Raw genomic sequence first — 25,542 nt, forward strand, 5'->3', positions numbered from 1 at the left:
AATAAAACTACTGGTTGTGCACAAAGACGACTGTTGTTCAGGTTCCCATAGCCAATGTCAGCAAAGTAGTTTCATTGAGAGGAAATATCTCATTCTAAGCGGACCCCCGTTACGGCCGGTGACAAAAATTGAAGGCCTTTTATGGTAAACCTGCTATTCCGGGCCGATACTGGCTAACAATCAGAGTTTTGTTTATAAGAAACCTTCCATTCCGGCCGATCCCGGGTGACAAACGGCAAAGTTTCGTTAGTAAGAAACCTGCCATTTCGAGCCAATCCCGGTGACAAACGGCAAAGTTTCGTTGTTAGGAAACCTGCCATTCCGGCTGATCCCGGGTGACAAACGGCAAAGTTTTGTTAAAAAGAAACCTTCCATAACGGCCGATCCCGGTGACAAACGGCAAAGTTTTGTTAATAAGAAACCTTCCATTCCGGCCGATCCCGGTGACAAACGGCAAAGTTTTGTTAATACGAAACCTTCCATTCCGGCCGATCCCGGTGACAAACGGCAAAGTTTTGTTAATAAGAAACCTGCCATTCCGGCCGTTCCCGGTGACAAACGGCAAAGTTTTGTTAAAAAGAAACCTTCCATTCCGGCCGATCCCGGTGACAAACGGCAAAGTTTTGTTAATAAGAAACCTTCCATTCCGGCCGATCCCGGTGACAAACGGCAAAGTTTTGTTAAAAAGAAACCTGCCATTCCGGCCGATCCCGGTGACAAACGCCAAAGTTTCGTTGTTAGGAAACCTGCCATTCCGGCCGATCCCGGTGACAAACGGCCCGGTGCATGCACCAACTCATCGCGCGGCGATTGGAGACGGGGTCGGCCGCCAGCCCTTCTGGTGCGCATGCATTATTTCGTTTCAATTTCAATTTTCGTTTCGATTCTCTTCAAGATGGAAGGCGGGTCAGCCCGAAAGGCCATTCCGGAAATCCCTGCAGGATCCCACCCAGGCACCGGTTCCGCCTGTACATGTCCACTCACGACCGTTTAAGTACAAGATAGCGCATCACAAAGACTCTTTAAACCTCTATCTGTGATGAATCAAAGACTGGCTTTAAGTTCCTTCCCAAACTCCCAGAATAAGCCCATAAATCAAGCCTCCCAGCCGACTCTGCTGTTGACACGAGCTTTGAGGCGGATCAAAGCGGGCATCAGCGGCATTACGCAGAATGTCTTCCTCATTTGGTACAAATCGAACGTCTTGAGGGTGAAAGATGTTCCGTTTAGACGCACAATGGGAGGGCCAACGTTAGTAATCAGTGCGAGTCTGCAGTAATTAACTATCTGCCTTCGGGCTTTGAAACTCCACAAGCGCCAAAAAGGCAGCTTTTTAAAATGTAATTGTAAGCTATTTTATCGCATTGTTATTTTTTTAAATCTATTTCTGGCATTCCTTATCAATTGTTAAATGTAATCTTATTTCAAATTACGTATTTGGTTTTACTTTGTATATCATTATCTTTGAGGAACAATGTTTTTTTTCCAGTTCCTTTCAAATTTGTTTAAAAAATCTAAAGTGTTGAGTAAAAAGAGATTCCATCCCGCGTATTAACGACTACAGCGTTCTTCCGCCAGACACTGCCAGATACCTGCCCTTTATACTATGCTGCTCACAAAAACACGCAATGACAAATACCCGAAAACACGACCTTCATAGCGGGACCAGAACATGGGGCACTACTAACGCCCCTCCTTTTCATAAAGCGTCGGCAATCAGAAAACTCTGAAGACTCATGATCAGCAGAAAAAAACAACAGTATGTAAAACGCGCCCGTAAGATCTGCCGTGGAAGCTGATATTTTTCAAAGGGAAAAATTGCTCGGCGAAGTATCGGTGCTGAAAGGACTTTCGGAAAGGGCAAACAATTCCGAAAATCTGACCCGCAGGGATCATTTGAATTGTGAGGTTAAAGCATTGTCTGTTCTATAACCGGGAGGAGGAAGGTCATCTGTAAAGCTGGTGATTATAATTCATAAGGTTTCAGGGTTGGTGCTTTGGAATGCCCATATATGTATGTCACATTGTGTATGTGTGTAGTTGGTATATCCTGGGCTACATCACTCAAAACTGGCCGCCATATTGGGTGGGTAAAGCTGTAAATTGTCAGGTACACTGACATATGTAATTAAAGTCGGGTAGATATGCAGATGTACAGGTTCGACTCCACTAGGTCCAACTGATATATGCAAGTCAGATGTGACGTCACGTGCTAATAATCAATCGAAATGGGCAAACTAGAAACAGTTACCCTTCGGATCATCCCTCATACATAGACATCCTCCAAGGCAAATTACACCGTTTTCCACTATCGTAGAAGATTAAGTGGCAAGAATAGAAACACCGTAGTTAGGATCTCGGTAAACGGGAATGATCTAAAAGAATCTCTTTTTTTTCTTCTAAAAACAGGGGAACAAAACATAAGACAATTACTAAAAGTGGTTGCATACTTCAAATGCCACTCGTGTTTAATACATGTTGGCATGTTGGAAAACAAAGGTTAATATTCCTCAAAAGATGGACGCGCGATAATTTTGTATTTTATCTTAAGATTTTATTTTCTGGACTATGTATTTTTTGGGGGGGCGGGGGGTCATCGAACTGTGCCCCTTGGAAATCAACTTGTCAGTGTTGAAGGATCCCATCGGCTGTTCGCAACATCAAAGCAAAATAATGCAGGAAATGAACCTGGCTTTCCGACTTATTATTACCTCTCTCCAGAAGACTAGCGTCATATTTACGTCTATCATTTCATCTAAGATAACTGCAAGGTTATTGAAAACCCTGTACATTTGTCTGCACGTTTCGAGAAGAGGGAACAGCCAGTAAATAAACTAGTGTATAGCATAACCTCTCTGTACTTTTCTTTAGTTATCTAACTATGCATTTGGCCGGCATGCAGAACATAAACAAGCAACGAAGATCATTGTCATTGTCATAAGATCCAAAGGGTATCAGAACTGTCATTGACTTATTTGCCCACGATCAGAGAAGTATATAAACTGTTGAAAAGCCCCTCCCACTACAGAATTAATTACGTTAAGAGACGACTTGATGAAGTGTCCTGTCAGTCGGATTCAAACCACGAGTCGATATTGTCAAGACGGAAGCTGATAGATGCGGCATGAGAAGTCACGTTGGCCGGCGACCAACCCTCCAGGCAGTCCCCACAGCTGAGATAATCCAGCCGCGATCTGTAATCAACGTTACCCGCAACTTCACGTCTTCAGCGCCGAACGTGACAGAATGATGCTTAGTCACTGTCAGGTTCGATTACGACAGGCCACTGTAGCATTGACAGGACTCCCCTCCCTCACGGTTAAACCTGCACGGGTGGCGCAGGGAGACTCTGACAGGGCGTAAACTCTGGGGAAATACGTGACAACTGAAGGATACTAAGGATAGGAAGTTACAGAGACCGGCAACAGACTCCGATAACGTTTGTTATAGACTAACCGATGCCCGTAACCTGCGTGTGATTGCGCTATGTGCAGGAAGGGGCGGGCTGTATCGGGTATTCCGCTAACATCGTTTGTGGGCAGAGATGACTGATCGACCAAGGAGGCAATTAAGCTGGCCATTTACCAGGCGGAGTCTGTTGACGAATGAGGGGCTCATTTCCGCTTGGATTATTGAGCTCATTCGTCTCTTATTGTTTCCTCTGTACAACATCCGGACGGCTTTATGCATTATCTGGACAGCTTTGTTTCCTCACATGTACACTATCTGGACAGTTTGTCTCCTATATAAGGACACTATCTGGACAGCTCTGTTTCCTCTTTATATATATGGACAGCTCTGTTTCCTCTTTATATATATGGACAGCTCTGTTTCTTCTTTATATATATGGACAGCTCTGTTTCTTCTTTATATATATGGACAGCTCTGTTTCCTCTTTATATATATGGACAGCTCTGTTTTCTCTGTACACTATCTGGACAGCTCAGTGTCTTTTGCATACTGTCCGGACATCTCTGTTACTTTTGTACATTTTCCGAACAGCTCTCCCACTGTACATGTTTCCTTTGTTCAATATCTGGACAGTTTTATAAACTAAACGGATAGCTTTGTTTCCGGTGTACACTATCCGAGCAGAACTATGAGCGTATAGTAACTGTGTGATAACCTATTGGTGTTGTTTTACATATTTTGCAACATATTGGAAACAACTATAGTATCCGCTGACAGTATATGTGCAGGCATAGGTAAACATACGTTAGCACACATACGTCCATGGCCATAGCGAAATTCTCCTGCGCCAGGAGCTCTACAAGACCACACGATCCGCCTTATCATCGATCACTTTTGGTCTTTATGCTAAACTCACACGATAGCAATGGCATTTTGACTTTCTAGGGTCATTGGCAATCATCACAAAATCCCCGCTGAGAATAAGGCCCAGGTGAATGTCCGCAATGTCATCCATGGCATGGGGGACTCCCGGTATCAGGCGAACTTGTCTCTCTTAGGCTTAGGTCACATTTCCAAACCGGGGCCCGGTCGGGATGTTTTAAAAAACGAAAAATTACAATGTATACCTAGAAATATACACAAATCATGCCCATGAATCTTATTTTGACATTTTGTGTATTTTGATGTCTTTTATATAATTCTTTTCGCTCCCAAAAGCAGCCCGGCCGGGCCCCGGTTTGGAAATGTGACCTAAGCCTTACCAGACTACTCTTGTCAACAAAAGTCTCGTCTATAACGTAAGACTGGTAGCTTTGCGTGATGCAAATGATATATGAAAAGGCTTCTTTGTTTTGTGGAAGTTATGTGAGAGAAACAACATTTTTGTCGTTGTTTAGAATTGCACGAAAAGTGAGATCTACCAACAATAGCAAATGTTAGGTATGCTCGATAGTGTTTTCTTTGTGGCAAACACTGGGAAACATTACCAGGCATACCTGGCATGTGCCGCTATTGGTAAATACCGCTTTTCGTGAATTAATATTGTAAACATAGCACAATACTATTTCTTTTGTTGCCGTACTTTCTCTTCGTGCTGTGAAGGTATCTTTGTATTCACAATACGACAAGAAAAGAGTTCACAATAACGAAAGCAGCAGAGAAGCTGCCGTAACGTCGGCAAAGGTGATTTTGTACAGAATACAACGATGTTCAATTGATTTTAATTAGCAAACTGACAAAGCTATTAGCTTATCTGAAATACACTTGAGGAAAACAGAACTTGTTCACTTTGCAATGTGTTCAAAATTTTGCTTACATCTTTTGACTGTCTTTCTCACCAAACAGCCTTGACTTTGGCATGTATCAATCGCTAACCTAAGGACTGTCATGCCTAAAGACTAAAGCAACAGGAAATGAAATCCTCCAGACTCCCTTACATTCCCGGAACTTTCGTACATTCCCGGAACTTTCGTTCATTCCCGGAACTTTCGTACATTCCCGGAACTTTCACGCGCGAGCCAGATGACGTATGGCGCCATCTTCGGTGGAAGGGAAAATCCGCTGCCGCAAGCGGCACACTTAACTGGCCTCAATCAACTATTATGACAGACCCATTCATAACGGCCGTTAGGGTCAGGCCGTAATAGGCTGTCCTGGGGAGTTTGCAAAGGCTGCACGTCAGGCGGGGGGTTCGGGAGATCCATCTGCGGGAACACATCGACCGGCAGGAGATCCCGATTCGCAGCGCGTCTCTTTCAAGAACACTAAGATGGACGGGAAACAAAGTGTCGGGCCCGCGGGGAATAAGCAGGTGTAAAGGAAAAGGAAGGTGTGGAGGAAAGGAAGGTGTCTGGGAATAGGCAGGTTTCGATGAATAGGCATGTGTAAGGAAAAGGAAGGTGCTTAGGAAAGGCAGGCGTCGTGGAAAAGGCAGGTGTCGATGAATAGGCAGGTGTAAAGGTGAATGAAGGTGTCGAGGAAAGGCAGGTGTCGGGAAAAAGGCAGGTGCCAAAGAGCAAGATTGACAATGCAAGCTTCAGAGATAGCCTCAATCGCTGATTTCTAGTGGCGCTGGCGTTTACTTCTTTGGGATGGGGGATTCGAGATTGTGAATAAGAACCCGGCTGTCTAATGCTTTCTAGCTAGGTACGCGGAAATGATCTCCCTGGCATCGAAGAGTCTGGTTCATGCTGAAACTTGCAAGCCTGTCCCCCCACCCCCACATTCACGCCAGTGCTTCTAAGAGTCTGGGAAGAAGGCTACTTTACTTTGTACTACCGACTCTATGTCTATGACGTGGACGGCCATGAGGGCTGCTTAACCTTCTCCTGGGCAAGACCATTTATCATGGTTGATGTGCAATGTTGATGTGTAAGTAGATCTGCTGCAACAGGACCTGCAACTGCTCACTTTCAGCAGGGATGTATTTGCTTTTGTCGTAGCCTTAAATCACTGGACAGCAACACCAGAAAAGACATTCAACCCATTGCACAACACAAAAAAGAGAGAAAAGAGACAAATATGATTGATGGAAATATGGTTCCAATACAAATATCATCAAATCCAAAAGCGATAAGAAGATAGTTGATGAGTCAGTACTCTGCTTTCAGCCATGTCTATGGTATCGTAGTGGACAGGTGGGTGCAACACTACACGTATGGAGGGACCAGGGACCTTCAACCAAATCAGAATGATAACCGGAGACCAGGGAAAACCCAGGAGAGGTCGATGTCTGATCGAAATATGTGAAACATGACGTTGAACTTGAGATCTTTAGAGTACATGTCCAAAGTCCATCCACCTTTGGGATCGAACAAAATCCATTCCCTCCCACCCACACCCGCAGTTCTCTTTACATTCCTCCTACAGTCCATGTACTTGTAGTTGCACGATGGTTCCGATAAGGTATCCCACATCTACAATAGGACACGTACCTAACACGTGCATAACTTATTCTCCCGGCGTCTTCCGTCGTCAGGGGAAATCAAACCATCGATTTAAAGATGATAAAGGTGCTTGTGAGATGACGGGAAGATTTAACACGTGCAATCTCACGTAATCCCACCTTAAAGGTGTTTAAGAAGCAGAAGAGGAGATGGACCAATCGCGTCTTAGGCAGGATCCTCTCTTATCCATCATTACGTCAGGCAGGGAGCAGAGTCTGTATGGACAGACCTTTTTACTGACGTTATTATGCCTACACTAACCAGCATATCTCCTGCCTACACTATTACTGGCGTTATTATGCCTACACTAACCAGCACATCTCCTGCCTACACTATTACTGACGTTATTATGCCTACATACACTAACCAGCACATCTCCTGCCTACACTATTACTGACGTTATTATGCCTACACTAACCAGCACATCTCCTGCCTACACTATTACTGACGTTATTATGCCTACACTAACCAGCACATCTCCTGCCTACACTATTACTGACGTTATTATGCCTACATACACTAACCAGCACATCTCCTGCCTACACTATAACTGACGTTATTATGCCTACACTAACCAGCACATCTCCTGCCTACACTATTACTGACGTTATTATGCCTACACTAACCAGCACATCTCCTGCCTACACTATTACTGACGTTATTATGCCTATACTAACCAGCACATCTCCTGCCTACACTATTACTGACGTTATCATGCCTACACGAACCAGCACATCTCCTGCCTACACTATTAATGACGTTATTATGCCTACACTAACCAGCACATCTCCTGCCTACACTATTACTGACGTTATTATGCCTACACTAAAAAGCACATCTCCTGCCTACACGAGCCAGCATATCTCCTGCTTACACTAACCAGCATATCACAGACCTGTGACTGTAATTGGCAGTCATTACCCACAATCAATGTACGGAGTGGGTCTCCGGGCGTTCTGCTTGATAAGCAAGGCATTATTCTGGGAAACGTATGGAGCCTGTATCAACGGAAGGTCAGCCCTTCTACATGGCTTTTAGAAGAAAAAAAAAGATAACTAGTCCAAGGCTGCGTTTCGCTGGACTGCGGCTAAGCTCAATATTATTCTGGGTAACGTATGGAGCCTGTATCAACGGAAGGTCAGCCCTTCTACATGACTTTTAGAAAAAAAGATAACTAGTCCAAGGCTGCGTTTCGCTGGACTGCGGCTGAGCTCAATATTATTCTGGGTAACGTATGGAGCCTGTATCAACGGAAGGTCAGCCCTTCTACATGGCTTTTAGAAGAAAAAAAAGATAACTAGTCCAAGGCTGCGTTTCGCTGGACTGTGGATAAGCTCAACATTATTCTGGGTAACGTAATATGAAGCTCTGCATCAATGGAAGGTCAGCCCTTCTACATGGTCTTTAGACAAGAGAAGACTAGTACCAGTCCGAGGCTGCGTTTCGCTGCTGCTAGTGTGACTCAAACGATTGCAATACGCTTCATTTGGATAAGCACGCACAGCATTATTCTGGGTAATGTATGGAGCTTTGTATGAATCAAAGGTTAGTCCTTGTACACGCCCTTTATAAAAGAGAAGACTAGTCCGAGGCTGCGTGTCGCAGGTGCTAGTGCAGCTTGGACATTATGCACATCCAGATACGCACGGCAGTGTTCTGGGTAACGTATGGAGCTTTGCACAAGTTGAGGGCCATGCCTTTTACAGGCCCTTCTAAAAGAAGGACACTGGGCTAAATAAGGGTTGCGTTTCGCAGCTGCAAGGTTTGTGGAAGCATCGTATTTTATTATAATCAACAACCATTCAAACTAAAACATTATCTTTGTAGTTGCATTTGCTCTTTAGTTCTAGTTTGCTTAAATACACCGTAGATTCATGAAAATGTTTGGATTGAGAAAGATTAAATGTCCAATTTTAAAGTGCATTGTATCATTTTAAAGGATAACGATATGAATGACAGTTCCTTCGTGTTAGTAGTTGAATGATAAAATTGTATAGTTACAACTTTGACTTAAAATTAGAGCATCAGTTTCAATGTTCGTACTGCAGTAATATGCTTAATTGTGCTACTAAAGAAATGAGCCCCTCAACAGTAAGTAAGTGCGTGCGTGGGCGCAGCCAGTTGTAGATCAGACAGTAACACTGATACATGCCTCCCATCGTCCGTATGGGTAAAGGAGTGGGCATTAAGTTAACGAGGGGTGCGAACCATTACTGGAATAGCGCGTGTGGACGGACTGCAAAACCTTGCCTCGGGCCGGAGTTACGGGGACCCAGGTTCAGTGACAGTGGGAGGAGTGCTGGCTAATATAGTATGTATTTGGAAGGTTTGAACCCTGTCCGGGTCATGCAAAAAGCTTTAAAAGTGGTTCACACTGTTTATCTATTTATTGAGATTCTCCATTTACATAGACAATGGAGGGTATGGCAGAATAAGTGTCAGAAGACACATTTTGAAAGCCGTCATATCGATGGTTTAGGTTTAATCCATACTTAACACTTATCGCGAAAAACACTTAGGAAGTTGACCACATGCCGCCACAAGTTGACTACCCCAAGTTGTAGTGTTCCCGTTGGCAAAGCTGTGTGGCCCAAGGGCTATAGGAATGGCTATGTGCATCGCCCTATACACCGAGAGGTGTAGAAATGATTTTTATCTTTAACGTTTTGGCAACAGCAAAATAATCCAATTATAATCTAATTGTTGGAGAAACACTCTTCCTACAACTTATACAGTGTCTGCAGCAGACAATTGGTATCACTTGGCTGTGCTCCGGACAGCAGTGGATGTTTCTGTTCAACATTACAGCTCGCAGGTACCATGCTTTGATTATGAAGCTATCTCTACATCCTTGCTTCGCGATGACCCGTTTCAATGCAGACTCACTCTGAATAAGACATACCTATCGGTAGATTCATTTCCAGCCATTTGACGTTATTTTTTCTCTTTAATATATTTTAGGTGAGGATCGCTGTTTAAGCGTTTTGTCGCCTGATCGCAATCTTGAGTGCAGATAGAACTCTTCTGAACAACACCTCGGATCGATAAGAAGTCAGCACAGCCGAGCACGGCAGCACGGAAACAAACCGTCATCAGCTCAGCCGCAAACACCGTGAAATAGCGACTCATGATGGCAGCTCGGAGAGCGCAGCGCGGGAATGTACCGCATCATTTAGCAGCGCATATATTTATTATCCACCTCGCCACTTCACCCTCGGAATCTAAATACCTGTTTCAGGTCTGATTACAGATATCAGCAGGGATGTGGATATGTATGTCTGTCTGATATTCATATATTCGTCTCTCAATTTACATCTATATCTATTTATCTATACACACAGACAAACACACACACACACACACACACACACACACACACACACACACACACACATATATATTTATATATATATATATATATATATATATATAAACCTACCTATCTCTCTCTTCCATAGATCTCAATTTATATTTGATATCAATATCATCGCCCTTAACTCTTTACGTAATATCATATACGACATTACATAAATATTATATGATATCATATAATATTATATCATGTACTATAATTTAGGTTATTATTATTATTTTTGTATACAGCTGATAGCTCTCCCTCCCTCCCCCTCAAACTTGCTCTCTTTATGTATATCGCATTTGTTGTTGGCTAATGCCATATGAGAATCTAAAGCCCTAGCCATGCCGAACGGTAAATGTATCCATACTAAATCAAACACAACCTTCGCTAATTAATTCCCGTGTCACCTTGCCATTACCACCGTGACCTGTGCTCCCCTTGGTTGACCTGAGTTGGTTGTTCATTACTACACATTACTGTCAAAATCGATCTATTGTTTATATCAAATTGATTATGCTCATTATTTTTAGACTTTGTTTGAACCTTAGGTGTAGATAAATGTTGAGATAAAAGCCGCTTAAAAGCCGTGCTATGATTTTGAGGGTTTTAAGTCTCATTAACAGGTTCCTGGGATTCTAATTTCCCGCCCATCACGTACTGTATCTTATAGTGTTAACAGAACAAACCATCAGAACAAGAGCAACAGTAAAAGATTTCCCACAGTAATTGTATTTATCACAAATCGTTCTCTATTGGGATGCAGCAGTTTAATACGAAGCTCAGCTACAGTCTGTTCGTCATGATTGCAATCAGATCAACTTTGTTTCGTTTTTTTTAAGTTATAAAAGGCGCAAATCCAAGTCATACAGTGATGGCCGATTTTGAAGCTAATGGTAAGAGATCCCGTGTCGTTTATTCATGGCACACAGCCTACCATTATTCCTGCCGTGAAGTCTGGAGGCACATGGTTAGTAATCTTGTCCCAGGTTTTTAGGGTATTATTATTATTATTATTATTATTTCTTTATTTCAGGCACTACAGGCCCATAACAATACAATCAATTAAAAACCGGGAGACATATATATACATATAAATACAGAGTGGGTAAAACTGGATGATACAAAAGATATGTACAAAAAGAAGGCATTAGTGCTTGTAGACCAGGTCGACATAGTGATGCCAATAGTTGCAGAGATTGAACAGGTCGGAGTGAATTGTGAGCCTAATGATCTCATTGTTTGAGTTGAAGAGGCGAGTTACAAAAGAGTGAGTCAATTTCCTTCTCCGGGCATCAAGGGTGCAGTTTGCCACTTTTTCTATCGCGATGTCTGATTTGGAGGCTGAGGCTAGCTAATTCTGTTTCAGAATTTGCGCCAGTAGACGTAGAAGTCACCTCCGGTATACGTAGCGAGAACTAACCCACTATCGTCCCACCGTCACACGCTGTAACCCCCACCGTCACACGCCGTAAACACGCCGTCACACGCCGTAACCCCTGCCAGCCACCGTATCCGAACCACGCGCGGTAAAGTGGATGGGCCCATTCATTTAGCCTGCTGTATCCATAAACACAGAGGTTACGATCTCATACAGGACCGGATGGTATCTGCACAGTGGGGTGACCTTCCCCGGCAATTATTCCGACTAAAGAGACGCTCGGTGATACATCAGGTATGACAATTCCTTGAGCCGCGTTTAACAAGCAGATTGTCCCGGCGTGTAGTCGGGGTGGTTGTGTGATGCGTTTAGGCAGAATCTGGCCTGACGACACAAGCGTTAAGGTGGGCTCTCACTGCACTTGGGGCACCGGTGTGGCACTGCGGGGTTTGTCACTGCGGCGCTGTTTTGTTATTTTGGCGACTTTCAATAATCTTGATATTGCGTTATACATAAACATATGACTTAAAACAACAACAAAATGCACAAAACGTAAGAAAATTCGTTCTTTATCCCTGACCCCCGCAGTGCCGTGCCGGTGCCGCAAGTGCAGTGAGACGCCTTAAGTGAAGATCCCATTGCCCCCGACCCCCCTCAGATAACGCGGCCCAGCCGAATGAGCCAGCCCGCAGTTATCACGTTAATTGGCGCCTAAGGATCAGGCCGGACCCGGCGACATTAACCCGCTCTTGATTAAATCTGAAGTCACAATTGCAGAGCCTTGACACGCTGTTCATCTGTTCAATCTTTCATGGCTGCTTTATTGGAGGGGACTTCAGGGTCGGGGAAGGGGCGGATTGTTCAGGCTGAACATGGGGCTGGTGCCGAATACTTCATCCTTCTCTCATACATATTTATCATGGAGGGTCAGGTAGAAACGAGTAAACATGTGGAAGTTTGCTCCAGGCAGAGGCAAATAAGGACTGCTTTATGTGTGCTATTTTCTATAGGTTTTCTATCTATCTATTGGTAATTTATCTGTATTATGAAATGTTTCATTCTTTTCACTTCCATGTTTATCCTGGAAGGGTCAGGCAAATACGAGTAAACATGTTGAGGCCTAGGTTTGCAATAACAATAACGCAAAACAAGTCCTATAATTGATATTATCCAGTTTCTTAAGAAGTAAGCCAAGTTTTTTGAGTCTTAAGGAAACCATTCCAGTTCATTTATCTATTTTGTATTACACAATGCTCTACATAAATATGATAATCTTCATCAATTTATATTGCGGTGATTGGAAAGAGGAAAGGCAATTGTGCGTCATTTGTGCTACCAAATAATTGAACTTCGCTTCACCCATATCAATTTGAAAATATTCGGCCAAAAGCATGTTTCTGTATATCAAAGGTATTTGAGCAGATCGTATATCTGTTGGGAGTATTAGGTAATATCAATAACTGCTTATGTCCCATTCAGCAAGATTAATCATGTTATCTGAGTGTATCGGATATATGCACTCACGTGACTCGGGCGTAAATAGCTAGTGCCCGCCATCTTAGATGGTTAAACCTAAAAGTCCCCAGGTGAATTTTAGATTGGTATAGATAGGTATATATAATTTAGAGATAGCACAAGAGGGTGAATGAGAATTCATATCATATTCCAGATTGAAACAACAAAGATGGTGGCTGTGACGTCATGTGCTAACAATTACCATCCCGTGGTTGAACAGATGCTTCCCGTGTGACGTCAGGTCGTGATTTCTCCAGAGGAACAAATTGGCATGGATCGTGCCAGAAATCTGTCAATCAAGCTGACGGTCGAGCTCAGGTAGGGCAGGACTTCCCACTCACGTTCGTACCCACTCACGGAACCCAGATCCGCATCATTCTGCCGCAACGCTGTCTGTCGTTTTCACAAAGCCCCCTTCCTCACGAGTCCGCAAAATGCGACAGTTTCAATTACAGGCTGGTGCGGCGGCGTCTCCCCGAAGCACGTCCCCAACGTGATTGAGCAGCGCACAGATCGCCGGACGATCACCTCGCCGCGGAGGGTTCCGATTGCATCTCCTCCCCGGGGGGCAATTAGGCAAAGGACATTTCCCGTGACTGCAATAACGGAAACTATCCCGGTGACCGGAAGACTGGGGGATTATCCGAAAACAATCATCGTATTCTTTGCAATCTTTAACTGCATAGTGCCAACTCATATAAGTGTCCATAATAGAAACTATTTCTGTGAAAAGATAACGGAGGGATTATCATGCCTAGCAATCACATCCTGCGCGCTTCCAAACAACAAAATTCGCAGAGAATTACTCGGCAGCCAAATCCCCTACAGCATCTGCAGCATCATTGAGAATGTTTTGCGACCAGAAAATGCAGGATTCTCTGCATATAACCTCTCGCAGTAGAGCGCATAAAACAGGTGTTACTGTAATAGCAGATTATGTTCTGTAACCAAAAGATTGTCAGAATCCCTAAATACCAATAATAATCCGCGCAGTCTCATACAACCTCACATAAGGCTTCAGCAGGAAACTCGCAAACATTTCCCGAGGACAAAATATAGGGGAATACTTCTGTGACCAAATGATGATTACCCGAATACGAATTGCAATTATATTCTATACGATCCTCAACACCAGAGTATAATAAGAGTCTTCGTTGAAGGTTAGACATCCAGGTAATAACATATGCCAAATAGAAGTTACTGAAGCAACTGGATATGATCTTAGAAACGGTCAGCCGTTTCAGACATCCAAGGTCTTTATGCTTATATAATGAGTTCTCCAGATCAACTGCAGCTGCAACACTAGCCAGATTGTGACAGGACTATCTGGCAGTCACATAAACTACCGGGGCTTCAACAACAAAGCTAATATCCAAGCAGATCCCACGGTAGCATAAGATAGTGTCAAAAGCTGACAGAGGAGTGAATCCGGCCTAGGAGTGTGTATGCTACCGTCTTTCTCCTTTTGACGGCTATACTCTGCCAGCTTTGATACTATCTTATGGCTCCGTAGGATCTGCTTGGAGAGAGAGCCATCGGCTGCCACACGAGCATGGTGCGGGTTGCACATGCGGAATGCCACCCTTGGAGTGTGAAATGATGCCAGAGCCGGCGAGCTGATGAGGGGATCCCGGCAAGGCAGGCAGGACACCGGGACTCCCAGATGTCTTTACACGCCTGGCTGTCAGCCCGCTCCGGGAAGGGGACATCGATTCCATTCCCGGAAAAGGTCGCGTCGCCAGGTTATATAAGGACAGAAGTCAAAAGACTTGGGACTACATAAATTCCACATTAGCAGTGAACAATATTGCCTGCTTAAAGTGGTACGAAGCTTGCAACAGACAACAAGCAAGAAACTCAATGGTTTCCCGTCCACAAAACGTGAGTCCTACCAGATAAGACGATGGCATCACTCTACTTCATAGATTAACCCGTTTGACTCCAAGTCAAACTTGGATACAAACTTAGAAATCTATTATTATATAAAAGTCATCGCAAGTAAGATCCAGCTGTTACAGGTCGGGGGCCTCAGGGGAAACAATGGTTGACCAAAACAATTGGTCACTGAGATGATTGAAAAAAATCATTATGTGATCACAGAAAGACCTACGGGGTCAGGAGTAGACCTCAGAGATTATCAAAGGACCATCATGAGATTATGAAAGACTTTACAGATCATTTAGCGTTTCCCGAAAGACAGCTCTGTCAAATTTTGGACACTAAACAACTTGCCTCTATATGACCTCTCTTTAAATATCTCCACCTAAAGCCACACAATACCATTTCCGATCTGCCCTCTCACAACACGCCATGACGTCACCTGACGCCATGAAAGACAGGTATTAAATCTTTAAAACTTTGGACACTAAACAATTTTGCCTCTATATAACAAAAATGCCTCTATATCTCTTCAAACATCCCCCCTAACATCTGGCTGTGAATGTTTGAGCAATCGAGGTGAGTCATTCCGCCCTCCGGTCACACAATGCCATTTCCTATCTCCCCTCTCACAACGGTTCATGACGTCATTACCGTCCAGCTGAACTTCAGTGAGAATTCAGAACGAGCCGATAAAAATCTCCGGCCGTACATTACCTGCCGGGGGATGTAAAGGTCACTCATTCAACTTAACAACTTTTCAGATGGAAGTTTAGCAGAAAAGCTCACTAGAATGTGGAGGGTATACTTATAATGAGTTCAGGCAGCAGTATATGCATGCTATACAAGGTTAAAAAATAGTTTACCATCATTTGACTACTTTTTCTGTAGCAAAAAAAGGAATTGATCTATATCAATGCTCTTTGAACTTGACAACTTTTCAGATGGAAGTTTAGAAAAAAAAAGCTCAGTAGAATGTGGAGAGTTAAAGTTATAATGAGTTCAGGCAGCAGTATATGCATGCTATACAATGTTAAAAATAGTTTACCATCATTTGACTACTTTTTCTATAGCAAAAAAAAGTAATTTATCTATATCAATGCTCTTTGAACTTGACAACTTTTCAGATGGGAGTTTACCAGAAAAGCTCACTAGAATGTGGAGGGTATACTTATAATGAGTTCAGGCAGCAGTACGAGTGTATATGCATGCTATACAAGGTAAAAAAAAGGTTTTCATTTGACACATCTTCTATAGCAAGAAAGTAGTTTATCAGGATCAATGCACCAGAAGAAATGATTTCTAACATCACAGCCGAGTGAGAAGAGTGTTCATTGCCAATCGTTTTTCTTTTGAATCCAGATGGTCAATCACCAAGGTCATCTGGGGACACGTTGGCTCAGGGGGTTTTGAATCTAATATGTTTTCTTATGTGATGTCATTCATGTAACAATAAAAAAAAAACTTGCAGGTTGCAGGAAGCCTTGATGATAACAGATATCTTTGTAGCCGCAAGAAGAGACTCTTGCGCAATCTCACCCCGCCTAACGAGCTTGTTCCTCCAACAACTAACACTAATAAAGCTACAGGTTAGCTGTGACGTCATTATCTCCCGTACATCTGTACAATCAACAGAAGCAGTACGTCATCAGTACCAAGCTACGTCAGATAATACCCAACAAGACAGTTAGTCTCCTCATCATAGACAAGCTGCTCTTTCTAAATCAAATCACGTCTTTTGCTGCTACACGAAATACCCTTACAATACGCCTTACCCGAAATCGTATATCTCTTAAAGCCAGATTTATAGAAGGGTTTTGTCAACGCCACGAGGTTCTTTCTACAGTCCCGTTATTAAACATGGCTTGCTTCCGGGCTGAGGTATTTGTCCTTCCACTGGTTTGTATTCCAGTGTTGCCTGGACTGATTACGCCCCTCCTTACACTAACTATCCGGCGGAGTGGAAACCAATCTACTGCTGTGGATGTGCACACACGGCCGGCCGTACCGCGCCTAATGCATTACTGTACAGACGCCGCCAGACAAATACAAAAACAATGATGTCTTTCTCGTCTCGCCTGCAGCCCTAAAACCCACACAAACGCGCAGAGCAGATCTAATTAGGGAACACAAATTAGAGAGGGGATTAAAGATGCCCCGCACTAATTAATCGGATGTGTGACGCATAAGCGAATGGCAGCGACATTTTACAGCGGTTTCCTTACAGATTAAAGTATATTTTGGCACCTTACAGGATTGCAATTGCCGATAGTAGTGGTGGCGAGGAGCTATCGGATGCTGCATCTGCGGGACAGGGATGGCATGTTGATGTCGCGGTGCCGTATGATGAGATTTTATGGAGGGGGGGGGGGGCAACAAGAACGTTGTCAATTCTGCGCGCACTTCAGGTGTCGCACCATTACAGAAGCTGTGAGTCCGACACTTTCGCACAAGTTATTTACAGAATGAAGCCTGTAGTTGTTTATGGTAAATCAAAGCGTGTGATATAGATGTACAATAAAAGGCTCCCATCTTTCTACTTTATGTAAACATGTTAACTGGAATAGGCAACGGAGTGAATACAAACTAACGCTACACAATCTACCATCTGGGAAGATATCAGGATTACCATTGTTGCGATATTCTTTAAGACACAGGAAAAATATTTATAGTAAAGGCGCAGGTCCAGGCTCCGATGTGGAAGAAGTTTGAAAACAGAATAACAGCGAGGATTTTGTTTTCAGAAATTGATCGATACCGCCTCCCCTCCCCACTAGGCCTGTATAAATACCATTGCAGCTCCCATCTCTTCATTCCGCGGCCTGTACACTAACCCAATTACTGCCCCGTAATGGCATTACCCTGCAGTGGAACATTCTTCCCTTTAGCGACTTGCCGAGGTGCACTAATAGTCCTACTAATGGCATGTTGCAGCGGAGACGTACCGTCTGGGCCCGGGAGAGTGCGGAGCTTGTTGGTGGGACGTTATTCTGATTGTTTAAGAGCCCGCTGGGTGCAGGGATTGTCAATCAGAGCATCAGAATGAGGTCTTATGGAGATTATAGAGTCAATCAAATCAAAGGAGTGCTTCAGGCACACGTTAGAGTGGCAGACAGGCGAAGTATCTTACGAATCTTTCGGGTATTTGTATGACTGGATATGGGAATGTCGACTTATTGTCATGAATGGGTTTCGTTCAGTACATTAACAAATTTGAATGGCATGAAGCCAACTATTACGGTGGTTAAGACTGCTCATAAGTGTTGCAGATGCCTCTTAACGATAAAGCTATTAAAGCGCATCAGTTTTAAGTTGTGTTCCTAAGAAAGGACATCCCTGATCAGGTCTCGGCCGGTACAAGGCAGGAGGGGGACTTACAATGCACACAGGACGTGATCACCTGCAATCATGTCTGCAAATATATGCTAATTAGCACTGCTGATGTCACGGATCGGGCCCGGAGACCTCTGACGTCACAAGGAACAATGCCTACATTTCCTGACGTCACGCCAATGTAGCGAACGCGGCCATAACTCCGGGAGTTTGTGTTCCGGGGCTACTGAAAAGGCGCATAACTCCGGCAGTTTGTGTTCCGAGGCTACTGAAAAGGCGCATAACTCCGGGAGTTTGTGTTCCGAGGATACAGAACGCCGGGAGTTTGTGTTCCGAGGCTACAGAAAAGGCGCATAACTCAGAGAGTTTGTGTTCCGAGGCTACAGAAAAGGTGCATAACTCATTCTCACGTGGCCAGACGAACACGTCTGTATCACGGCACAAGACGTACGGCCGGTCATGCGCACGTCAATAGTTATATTTGACGGGATAATAGACTATAAATCTGCGGGCGATAGCGGACTGGTAGATTTGCTGGCTGTAGTTTGGCAGAAGTTCCCGCCGGGCCGGTACTTTTTTTTACAGGTCTCTATCAGCGCAGAACCGATCTCCTACCGTTCATCATTCCCTCCCCCCAAATAAGGCGCTGCACACTCATAATAGCCGCGTTCCTATCTGGTGGCGGTGTATATGAGAGATATGATGAAGGACGCTTGGGTTGATGAACTAGCCGTTCTCGCTCTAACTCACTTCCCGATGCGGGGATCTCATAGCAGCAGCAATGATCTGAAACGCTGCCTGCCAATTTAGCAGGGCTTTAGCGCGGGGCGGGGAGGCCGCGCGATTGGACAGGCGCGTCCTTCAGCCGCCCGAGATGAGAAACGCACCCAGGCTAATATACGTCACACCACACCGGGAATCACGCGCACAATTGGTGGGGTTCTCTCCCGTCGTCCCTTCCCTTCCAATCGTGCAAAGTGGGAGGGGGGATTTCCATAACTCATTTCGTTTTGCCAAATCCCCAGTGCGCTGGAGGATGGGCAGGAGAGTCGGCACAATCACCACTTTCGTGCAGCTATCATTCAGCAAATAGGTCGTGAAATCATTCCACTAGATGCGTCCTGAAAGGACACGAGAGGACGCGGCAATGGGGAGCATGATCAACATTATATTTCAGTGCAACACCTCGGCAATGAAAGCTTCGCTGGTAGTTATGAGGAAAACTTGAGCTGGCGTCTTCCCCGGCACAGGGGGCCGCCAATCCGGCATCGCCCCGCCCCCGCCATGCGCCACCAATTTAAGAAAGTAGAGGCTGAGTTCCAGCTCCGTAAATCTGTCGCAGCCGCTCCAAAACAAATGGCGAATCAATCCCGATGCAATAGAAGCTCTCCTGGTTAAGTCCTCAATGCGTTTACCATAAGACGGCATCGACGTTTTGGTGGCGGGGTTTCTGTCAGTGCAAGCCGGTCCCTTCTGTCATGCTGGCAGCGGGATGAAGGTACGGGCCCTTGTGGGGTGAGAGGGATGGGGTAAGAGCCCTGCCGGAGTGAGAGATCACGGTTATACAGAGGGACGGGGGCGTTTTGCATCGCCCGAATGATCCATGGACCGCCCGCCCAGGCCGGCGTTATCTTACGGAGTGCATCTGTTGCGCCGCCGCCGAATAAAAGTACAATATGTTTCCGCTAATTGCGGCTCTAGGGATCGGGTGGTTTTTACCGTCGCCTTGTAAACCACAATAAAGCGGGTGGGAAGACGGGGGAAACTACACCCCAGTCGTAAATACGGCGGATCGGTGAAGCCATGCCTTCAATACCAACCCGCACCGTTATATACAAGCTGGTGGGACGGGCAGGAACAAAAGCGGGATCAATATTTAAGAATACTTCACTTCTCGTTGTTTGGGAGGTAATTGGCATCTCATCCTTCTGTCGGTACCGGTAGGCCGGTGGGGGGAGGGAGTTGGGCGCTGTTCAAACTTTCCCCGTCCTTTCTAAACGCCACTTACCTTACAGTTTCCCTGTCCTTGGTGCTGAAAGCTGAAGCGCCGTTATTGTGTGAACAGAGTGTGCAGATTTACCGTAATCATCGAAGTGGAAGTGCGGTTCCATCCCTGTCTTGCACCTGCAGTTGTGATCTCCCTGCGGCCTCTGCCTGGGCCCGAACCCGAAGCCCGCCTGTCTTTCCTCTCGTCCCTGGGAGGAGTCCGCGGGAAAGTCCGTGGTGGAAAAACCGCTGCCAGAATCCCGCGAATCCGGAGAGGGGTCGGCCGGGGCCTCCGCGAAGAGCATTCCGACCGTGCGTGGCGGCTGCGGCTGGTATTCCGACTGCAGTGCTGGCGCGCGCCGGGCGGAGTGAGTGGGGGAGTGTGACGCGCGCGCGAGGAGCAAACTCGGGTCAATACTCCACAGGTCAAGGGTAACAGGCGACGGCGGAGGTGAGAGATGCGGTAACCGGGACACCTCTCCCCGTAGGATCCTTGTCACTCTGCGGTGCTGACAGGATTTAGAGACAAGCCGGCGACGAGCCGAGCTGAGAGGGTGAAGCGGGTACGACGGGCCGTGGTGACGTGAGGTGGCAGGCTAATGTATCACGGTGTTGCTCCGGTCCACCCGTCAGGTAGAAAGGCACTACGCACCACTCACACAACAGGTAAAGCACATCCAAGCCCCAGCGGTGCAGTAAAACATTCAGAACGCGTGTTCTTTAGGTGCAGTGTCTCAAAAGACGTCTGTTATAAGTGAGAGGGGGTCGTGTTAAACCCACAAGCAGCCTACACCAGCGGTGTTATTCCGAAGCTTCTGTGGGAGCTGTCTACAGCTTCCTCTCCGCCGGCAGGACTGGTGCTGGTACCGCGCCGCCGACGTGCCTCGCACAGGTGATGAGATGGGAGAACTGTTTGAACACGCATCCAATTAGAGACAGGGGCAGGCCGGGCGTACCGGTACGGATCTGTGTGAACGTGCTGAGAAACTCACCGCGTACCGCAGGGGTATCCTCACTTGTTAACTCTGTATTGAATTGTCCTGCCATTTCTTTCTAGTGCTAGTGACGCTGAAGAAGAGTGATGGATGTCACTCGAAACGCCCGGAAGAAAATCTCCGTTTTTTTATCCAGTTGTTGAGATTGAATTGTATTTGTATATTCGGTGTCATCAGACAGCGACACGCACTGAGCGTGAATTACGGCTTTAAGGCAGGATAAAAAACTGAGCAGTTTCTTGTGTCTTCCTCAAAGTCCGATGACTCCCTCAAGATATAAGAAGGATACGACAATGGTGACCTTCGTTAGTTAGTCTCTTCTTTGTATTTGACCTAATTTGACCTTACGTGAGTATGTGATTACCACTACTAATAGTCCCTTGTTACAACTATGTCATGTTTCCTATGTATTATAACGTACCTACAGTTAGACATGGGTGAAGGACGTGCCATTCAACTTGTTTAAGTGAGTTGGAAACCGGAGGTGTTGATCAACCTCGTGTGTCGTTCGTAAAGACGAAAGCTGGCAGAAGTGACTATTAAACATAAGAGACGCATGTCACTTTTAAGAGTTGTCTTCCCGTACCCACGACATGCTCTTGTGTGATTAATTAGCCACCAAGGAGATTTTCCTCCCGGCAAGGGCATACAATATGATTTATCTCGACAGACGGAGAAACATTGTCGGTGACAGATGTCTGATAAATATGAAGTAATATCCTTGCGCACCCTTCAGCAAGAGTTTATCTATCACGATAAAGAAACAGTTGCCAGCTGTTACGTAACGTAAACCTCGACGATATCTTCTCTTATCTTAATTAAAGGAAGCAGAATCTTTACAAGCCTTGTCAGGGTCGTCATGGAAACCATCCGTGTTCATTATGACATCGGTGATAGACGTTAAAACTCGGAAGATGAAGTCTAAAACTGAGCCACCTCTAGGTTACCCCCGACTGAAGCGTGTATAAGTAAGGTCTCATACCGACCAGAAGGAGGGACCTTATTCCTTAACAAATGTGACCTTAGCTGCTCAAGCTAATGGTCCGGTGAACGTAATCAAAGAAACCCTTTTTTCTCAGAATGAGACAGACTTTGTTCCCAGGGGCAACGAGACAGACTGTCGCCGTCTTACGGGGTGCATCTTAAGGTTTATTGAATGAATGAATGATTTTATTTGTAAAACATTGCAGCTTGGTAGCTGAATTGCGAGTTACATTACAATAATTGTGGGTTATCTCCACATACATAAATTAGAACAAACATCGTGAATAAAACTAGGCTATTGAATCTCTGCATAAATCTGCATACATGGTATTCCGACAGTTTAGTACACAAAGATATTGTTTGAAAAGAAGCTAGGCTAATACAGACGTACTAATAGTCTCTAACATTGTACTAGTAGTCTCTAGGATACACTTTCGGACACTAGTGGCCACTTGCATACAACAAATCTAATGCGCGTGGAATGAAGGATAACGCATGTCTTTTAGTCTTGCTTATCATTTTTGCACAATATGGTCTTCTGCTACGAAGACCGTAGTGAGTGTCCGCGGATCTGGTTAAGAATGCCCAGAGAGGAGAAGACTCATCCTGAAGGATATGTTCTAGAGTTCTCAGTGTAGCTCTCTCACGTCTACTAGCTAGTGTTGGGATAGAGTCACCAGGAAGTCCATGATTTCTCATACACGCTTTGGTAACAGATTCAAGAGAGTCCGAAAGATGATTTGCAATCCTCCCCACACAGGGCTCGCGTACTCGAGGATAGGTCTAATAAACGTCAGGTAAATCTGGGTTAGGACGTCTACAGAGAGACCCGCTTTCTTAGCGATGCAAAGGTAGTAAATCCTCGGTCGGACTCTGCTCAGCATGTATTGTATGTGAGCATCCCAGGTGAGGTCATAAGAAATGTGAACACCAAGTAGCTTGAAAGTGGTGACCCTTTGAATCTCATTACCAGCTATTGTAGGATGGGGAGGAAAGGGTATATTGGCCTCTTTCCTGGTACTGATTACCATGTCCTTGGTTTTTTTGCCATTTGCTGCAAGGGAGAAAGACTTGCCCCATTCATCAATACAGTCCAGCGCAAGTTGGGTCTGTCCAGGTAATGACCCCATGAGGAACTCTGAAGTTGTCAAGTCGTCAGCATATTTAACCGGAGAGACAGACATTGGCAGCTTAGCGTCCAGAGTGTTTATACAAATCACAAACAGAAGCGGCGAAAGCAAGCCACCTTGAGGAACACCAGCCAAGACTTTATGGGGTTTTGACTGACATGAACCCCACTTTACCATCTGGGTCCGGTCTTCAAGGTAGCTGGAGATTGTAGACCATAGGTCCTGCCGGATACCCATGTCTGCCAGAGTCCGTAGGAGTTGGCCATGGTCAATCGTGTCGAATGCACGAGAGAAATCAACAAACACGGCATGAATATCCATTCTTGGACTGCTGTTTAGTGCGTCGTTCCATGACTGTAGAATGTGGATAAGTGTAGTGACTGTCGAGCGTTTTGCAAGAAAACCATGCTGAGAAGAAATCAAATGGCTTTCCGTGTCTCGTAAAAGAGCGTCTTGAAGAAGAATGAAGCGTCTCAGCGGAGTTTTTGGAGTTTTAAACATGTCCATTTCGAGCCGGGCCGGCGACGCGTCTTGGCAGCAAACGGCACGTTCCGCCACGGGCAGGCACCGCCCTGACGTAGTCATCGTAATCTCGCGGACGTGACAACGCGTGACTTCGCACCGTTATGGAAGTCAGCGCGGTCTCGGAATGAGTTTGTGGCTTAGAATTGCTGCAATAAAGACAGCGTACAACAGTGCTCAGTACCCCAGAAGGTCCATATCACCAGTCCATCCAACCCATTAACAGTAACAATGCAGCCTGAGTAAGCCTTGATGATGTTAGATGACTATTTGGAACACGGCGTGGTCCCACCCCATAGTGGGTCATCAGGAGGCCATACACGTGGCTGGGGTGAACTGCCGTAGCACTGAGGACACTTGGTAGCGCTAGGGTAACCTTAATCCGCAGGGTAACCTATATCCGTTGCTTTTAAAAGCAGGTTATTTAGGACTATCATGCCGACGAAATGTTACTTCAAACTGGTATATTTTGAAAATATTACAATTTAAAGCAACCATCTGTTGACTTGATATCCCTAAATGTGAACTAGCGTGAAATATATCATCAGGGTGTCTTGTTCAAACACACCAGTTTGAAATAAGAAGTACAAGATGCGAATTCTGGAAGATTTATTCGATCCAATCACACTGGGAAGGACCCCAATTCTTTTTTTTTTGCTTGTGGTGGGTTCTTTTACTTGCTCAAGGTGAGACTCTTCTCCAACACGGGACCTCGATCTTCAAACTATCTACCCGAGGAACGTCTCCAGCGGCACCTAGTCACTTATGTTCACCTGGGTGAAGTGAGAAAAAGTCGTGTAAAGTGCCCTTTTCCCGAGGGCACAACGTCAACGGGGCATGTCAGGAGATTAAAACCCGGGGCCTCTGGGGTCTGGGCCAAACGACCTTCCATTATGCCACTATGACGCCGGCATGGAAATTCTTGGTCATAATCTGCCCCTCATGCTCTTTATATCTTACAATAGCAGCAGTATCTGGCATGGACTCAAATACGATAAGAAAACTTGGCTCTTACAGAATTCCTGGAAATAGTCGAGGTCAGAATCGGAAATTACAACTAGGCTATCAGATACGAGGAATAAATCCTATGCAAGTCTGTTAAGTCTTTTCGGTCCCAAAGTACGTATCGACAAAATCTAACAGCGCGTACATGTGGTGTGCGTGGACTGCGTAAAACTTCCGCAATTACAGAAACTTACCATTTCCCCTCGTGTGTAAATCCTATGAAACGTATCGGTTTCCAACTATTCCACGTTATATATGCTGCTTCAGTACGTCCATACTTCGAAAAGTGCGCTTTGTTGTGGTATGTCATTTCTAAGTGAGATATATGGTTCATGCATCTTGTGTATATATGGGCTAAAAAAGACGTTGAGGTTTCATTTTTGAATGTGTTAAATATCCGAAAATGGACGTCGGTACGCTACTTTGTGCGGGCTAGCGCTCTGACCACATTATAATGGACCAGGATGACCAGAGACGTGTGGACAGGAAGGCACTCGGGCGGCAGGAGGAGATCCCTGGTCTTCTGAAGTGACCGTAAACTGCCGCTCCACTAACTAACAAGTCGGCATAAGAGCCTCCCCCCGGGATCCTCCCCCATTAC

At 45.2% G+C, this 25,542-nt stretch overlaps 1 protein-coding gene across 1 annotated transcript in view; it reads right to left on the reverse strand.

Annotated features, from left to right (window-relative positions):
• The window catches only part of LOC118411393 (kin of IRRE-like protein 3), a gene marked incomplete in the record, with an annotated part of 68,162 nt that extends 47,135 nt beyond the window's left edge, over positions 1-21,027 (reverse strand). Inside the window, 1 exon segment of the mRNA XM_035813656.1 lies at positions 20,400-21,027. Within this exon segment, the coding sequence (XP_035669549.1) occupies positions 20,400-20,610 (211 nt within the window).
• Positions 21,028-25,542: the final 4,515 nt, after the last annotated feature.

This window comes from Branchiostoma floridae, chromosome 3 (genome assembly GCF_000003815.2).
Source record: "Branchiostoma floridae strain S238N-H82 chromosome 3, Bfl_VNyyK, whole genome shotgun sequence".
Lineage (NCBI taxonomy): Eukaryota > Metazoa > Chordata > Leptocardii > Amphioxiformes > Branchiostomatidae > Branchiostoma > Branchiostoma floridae.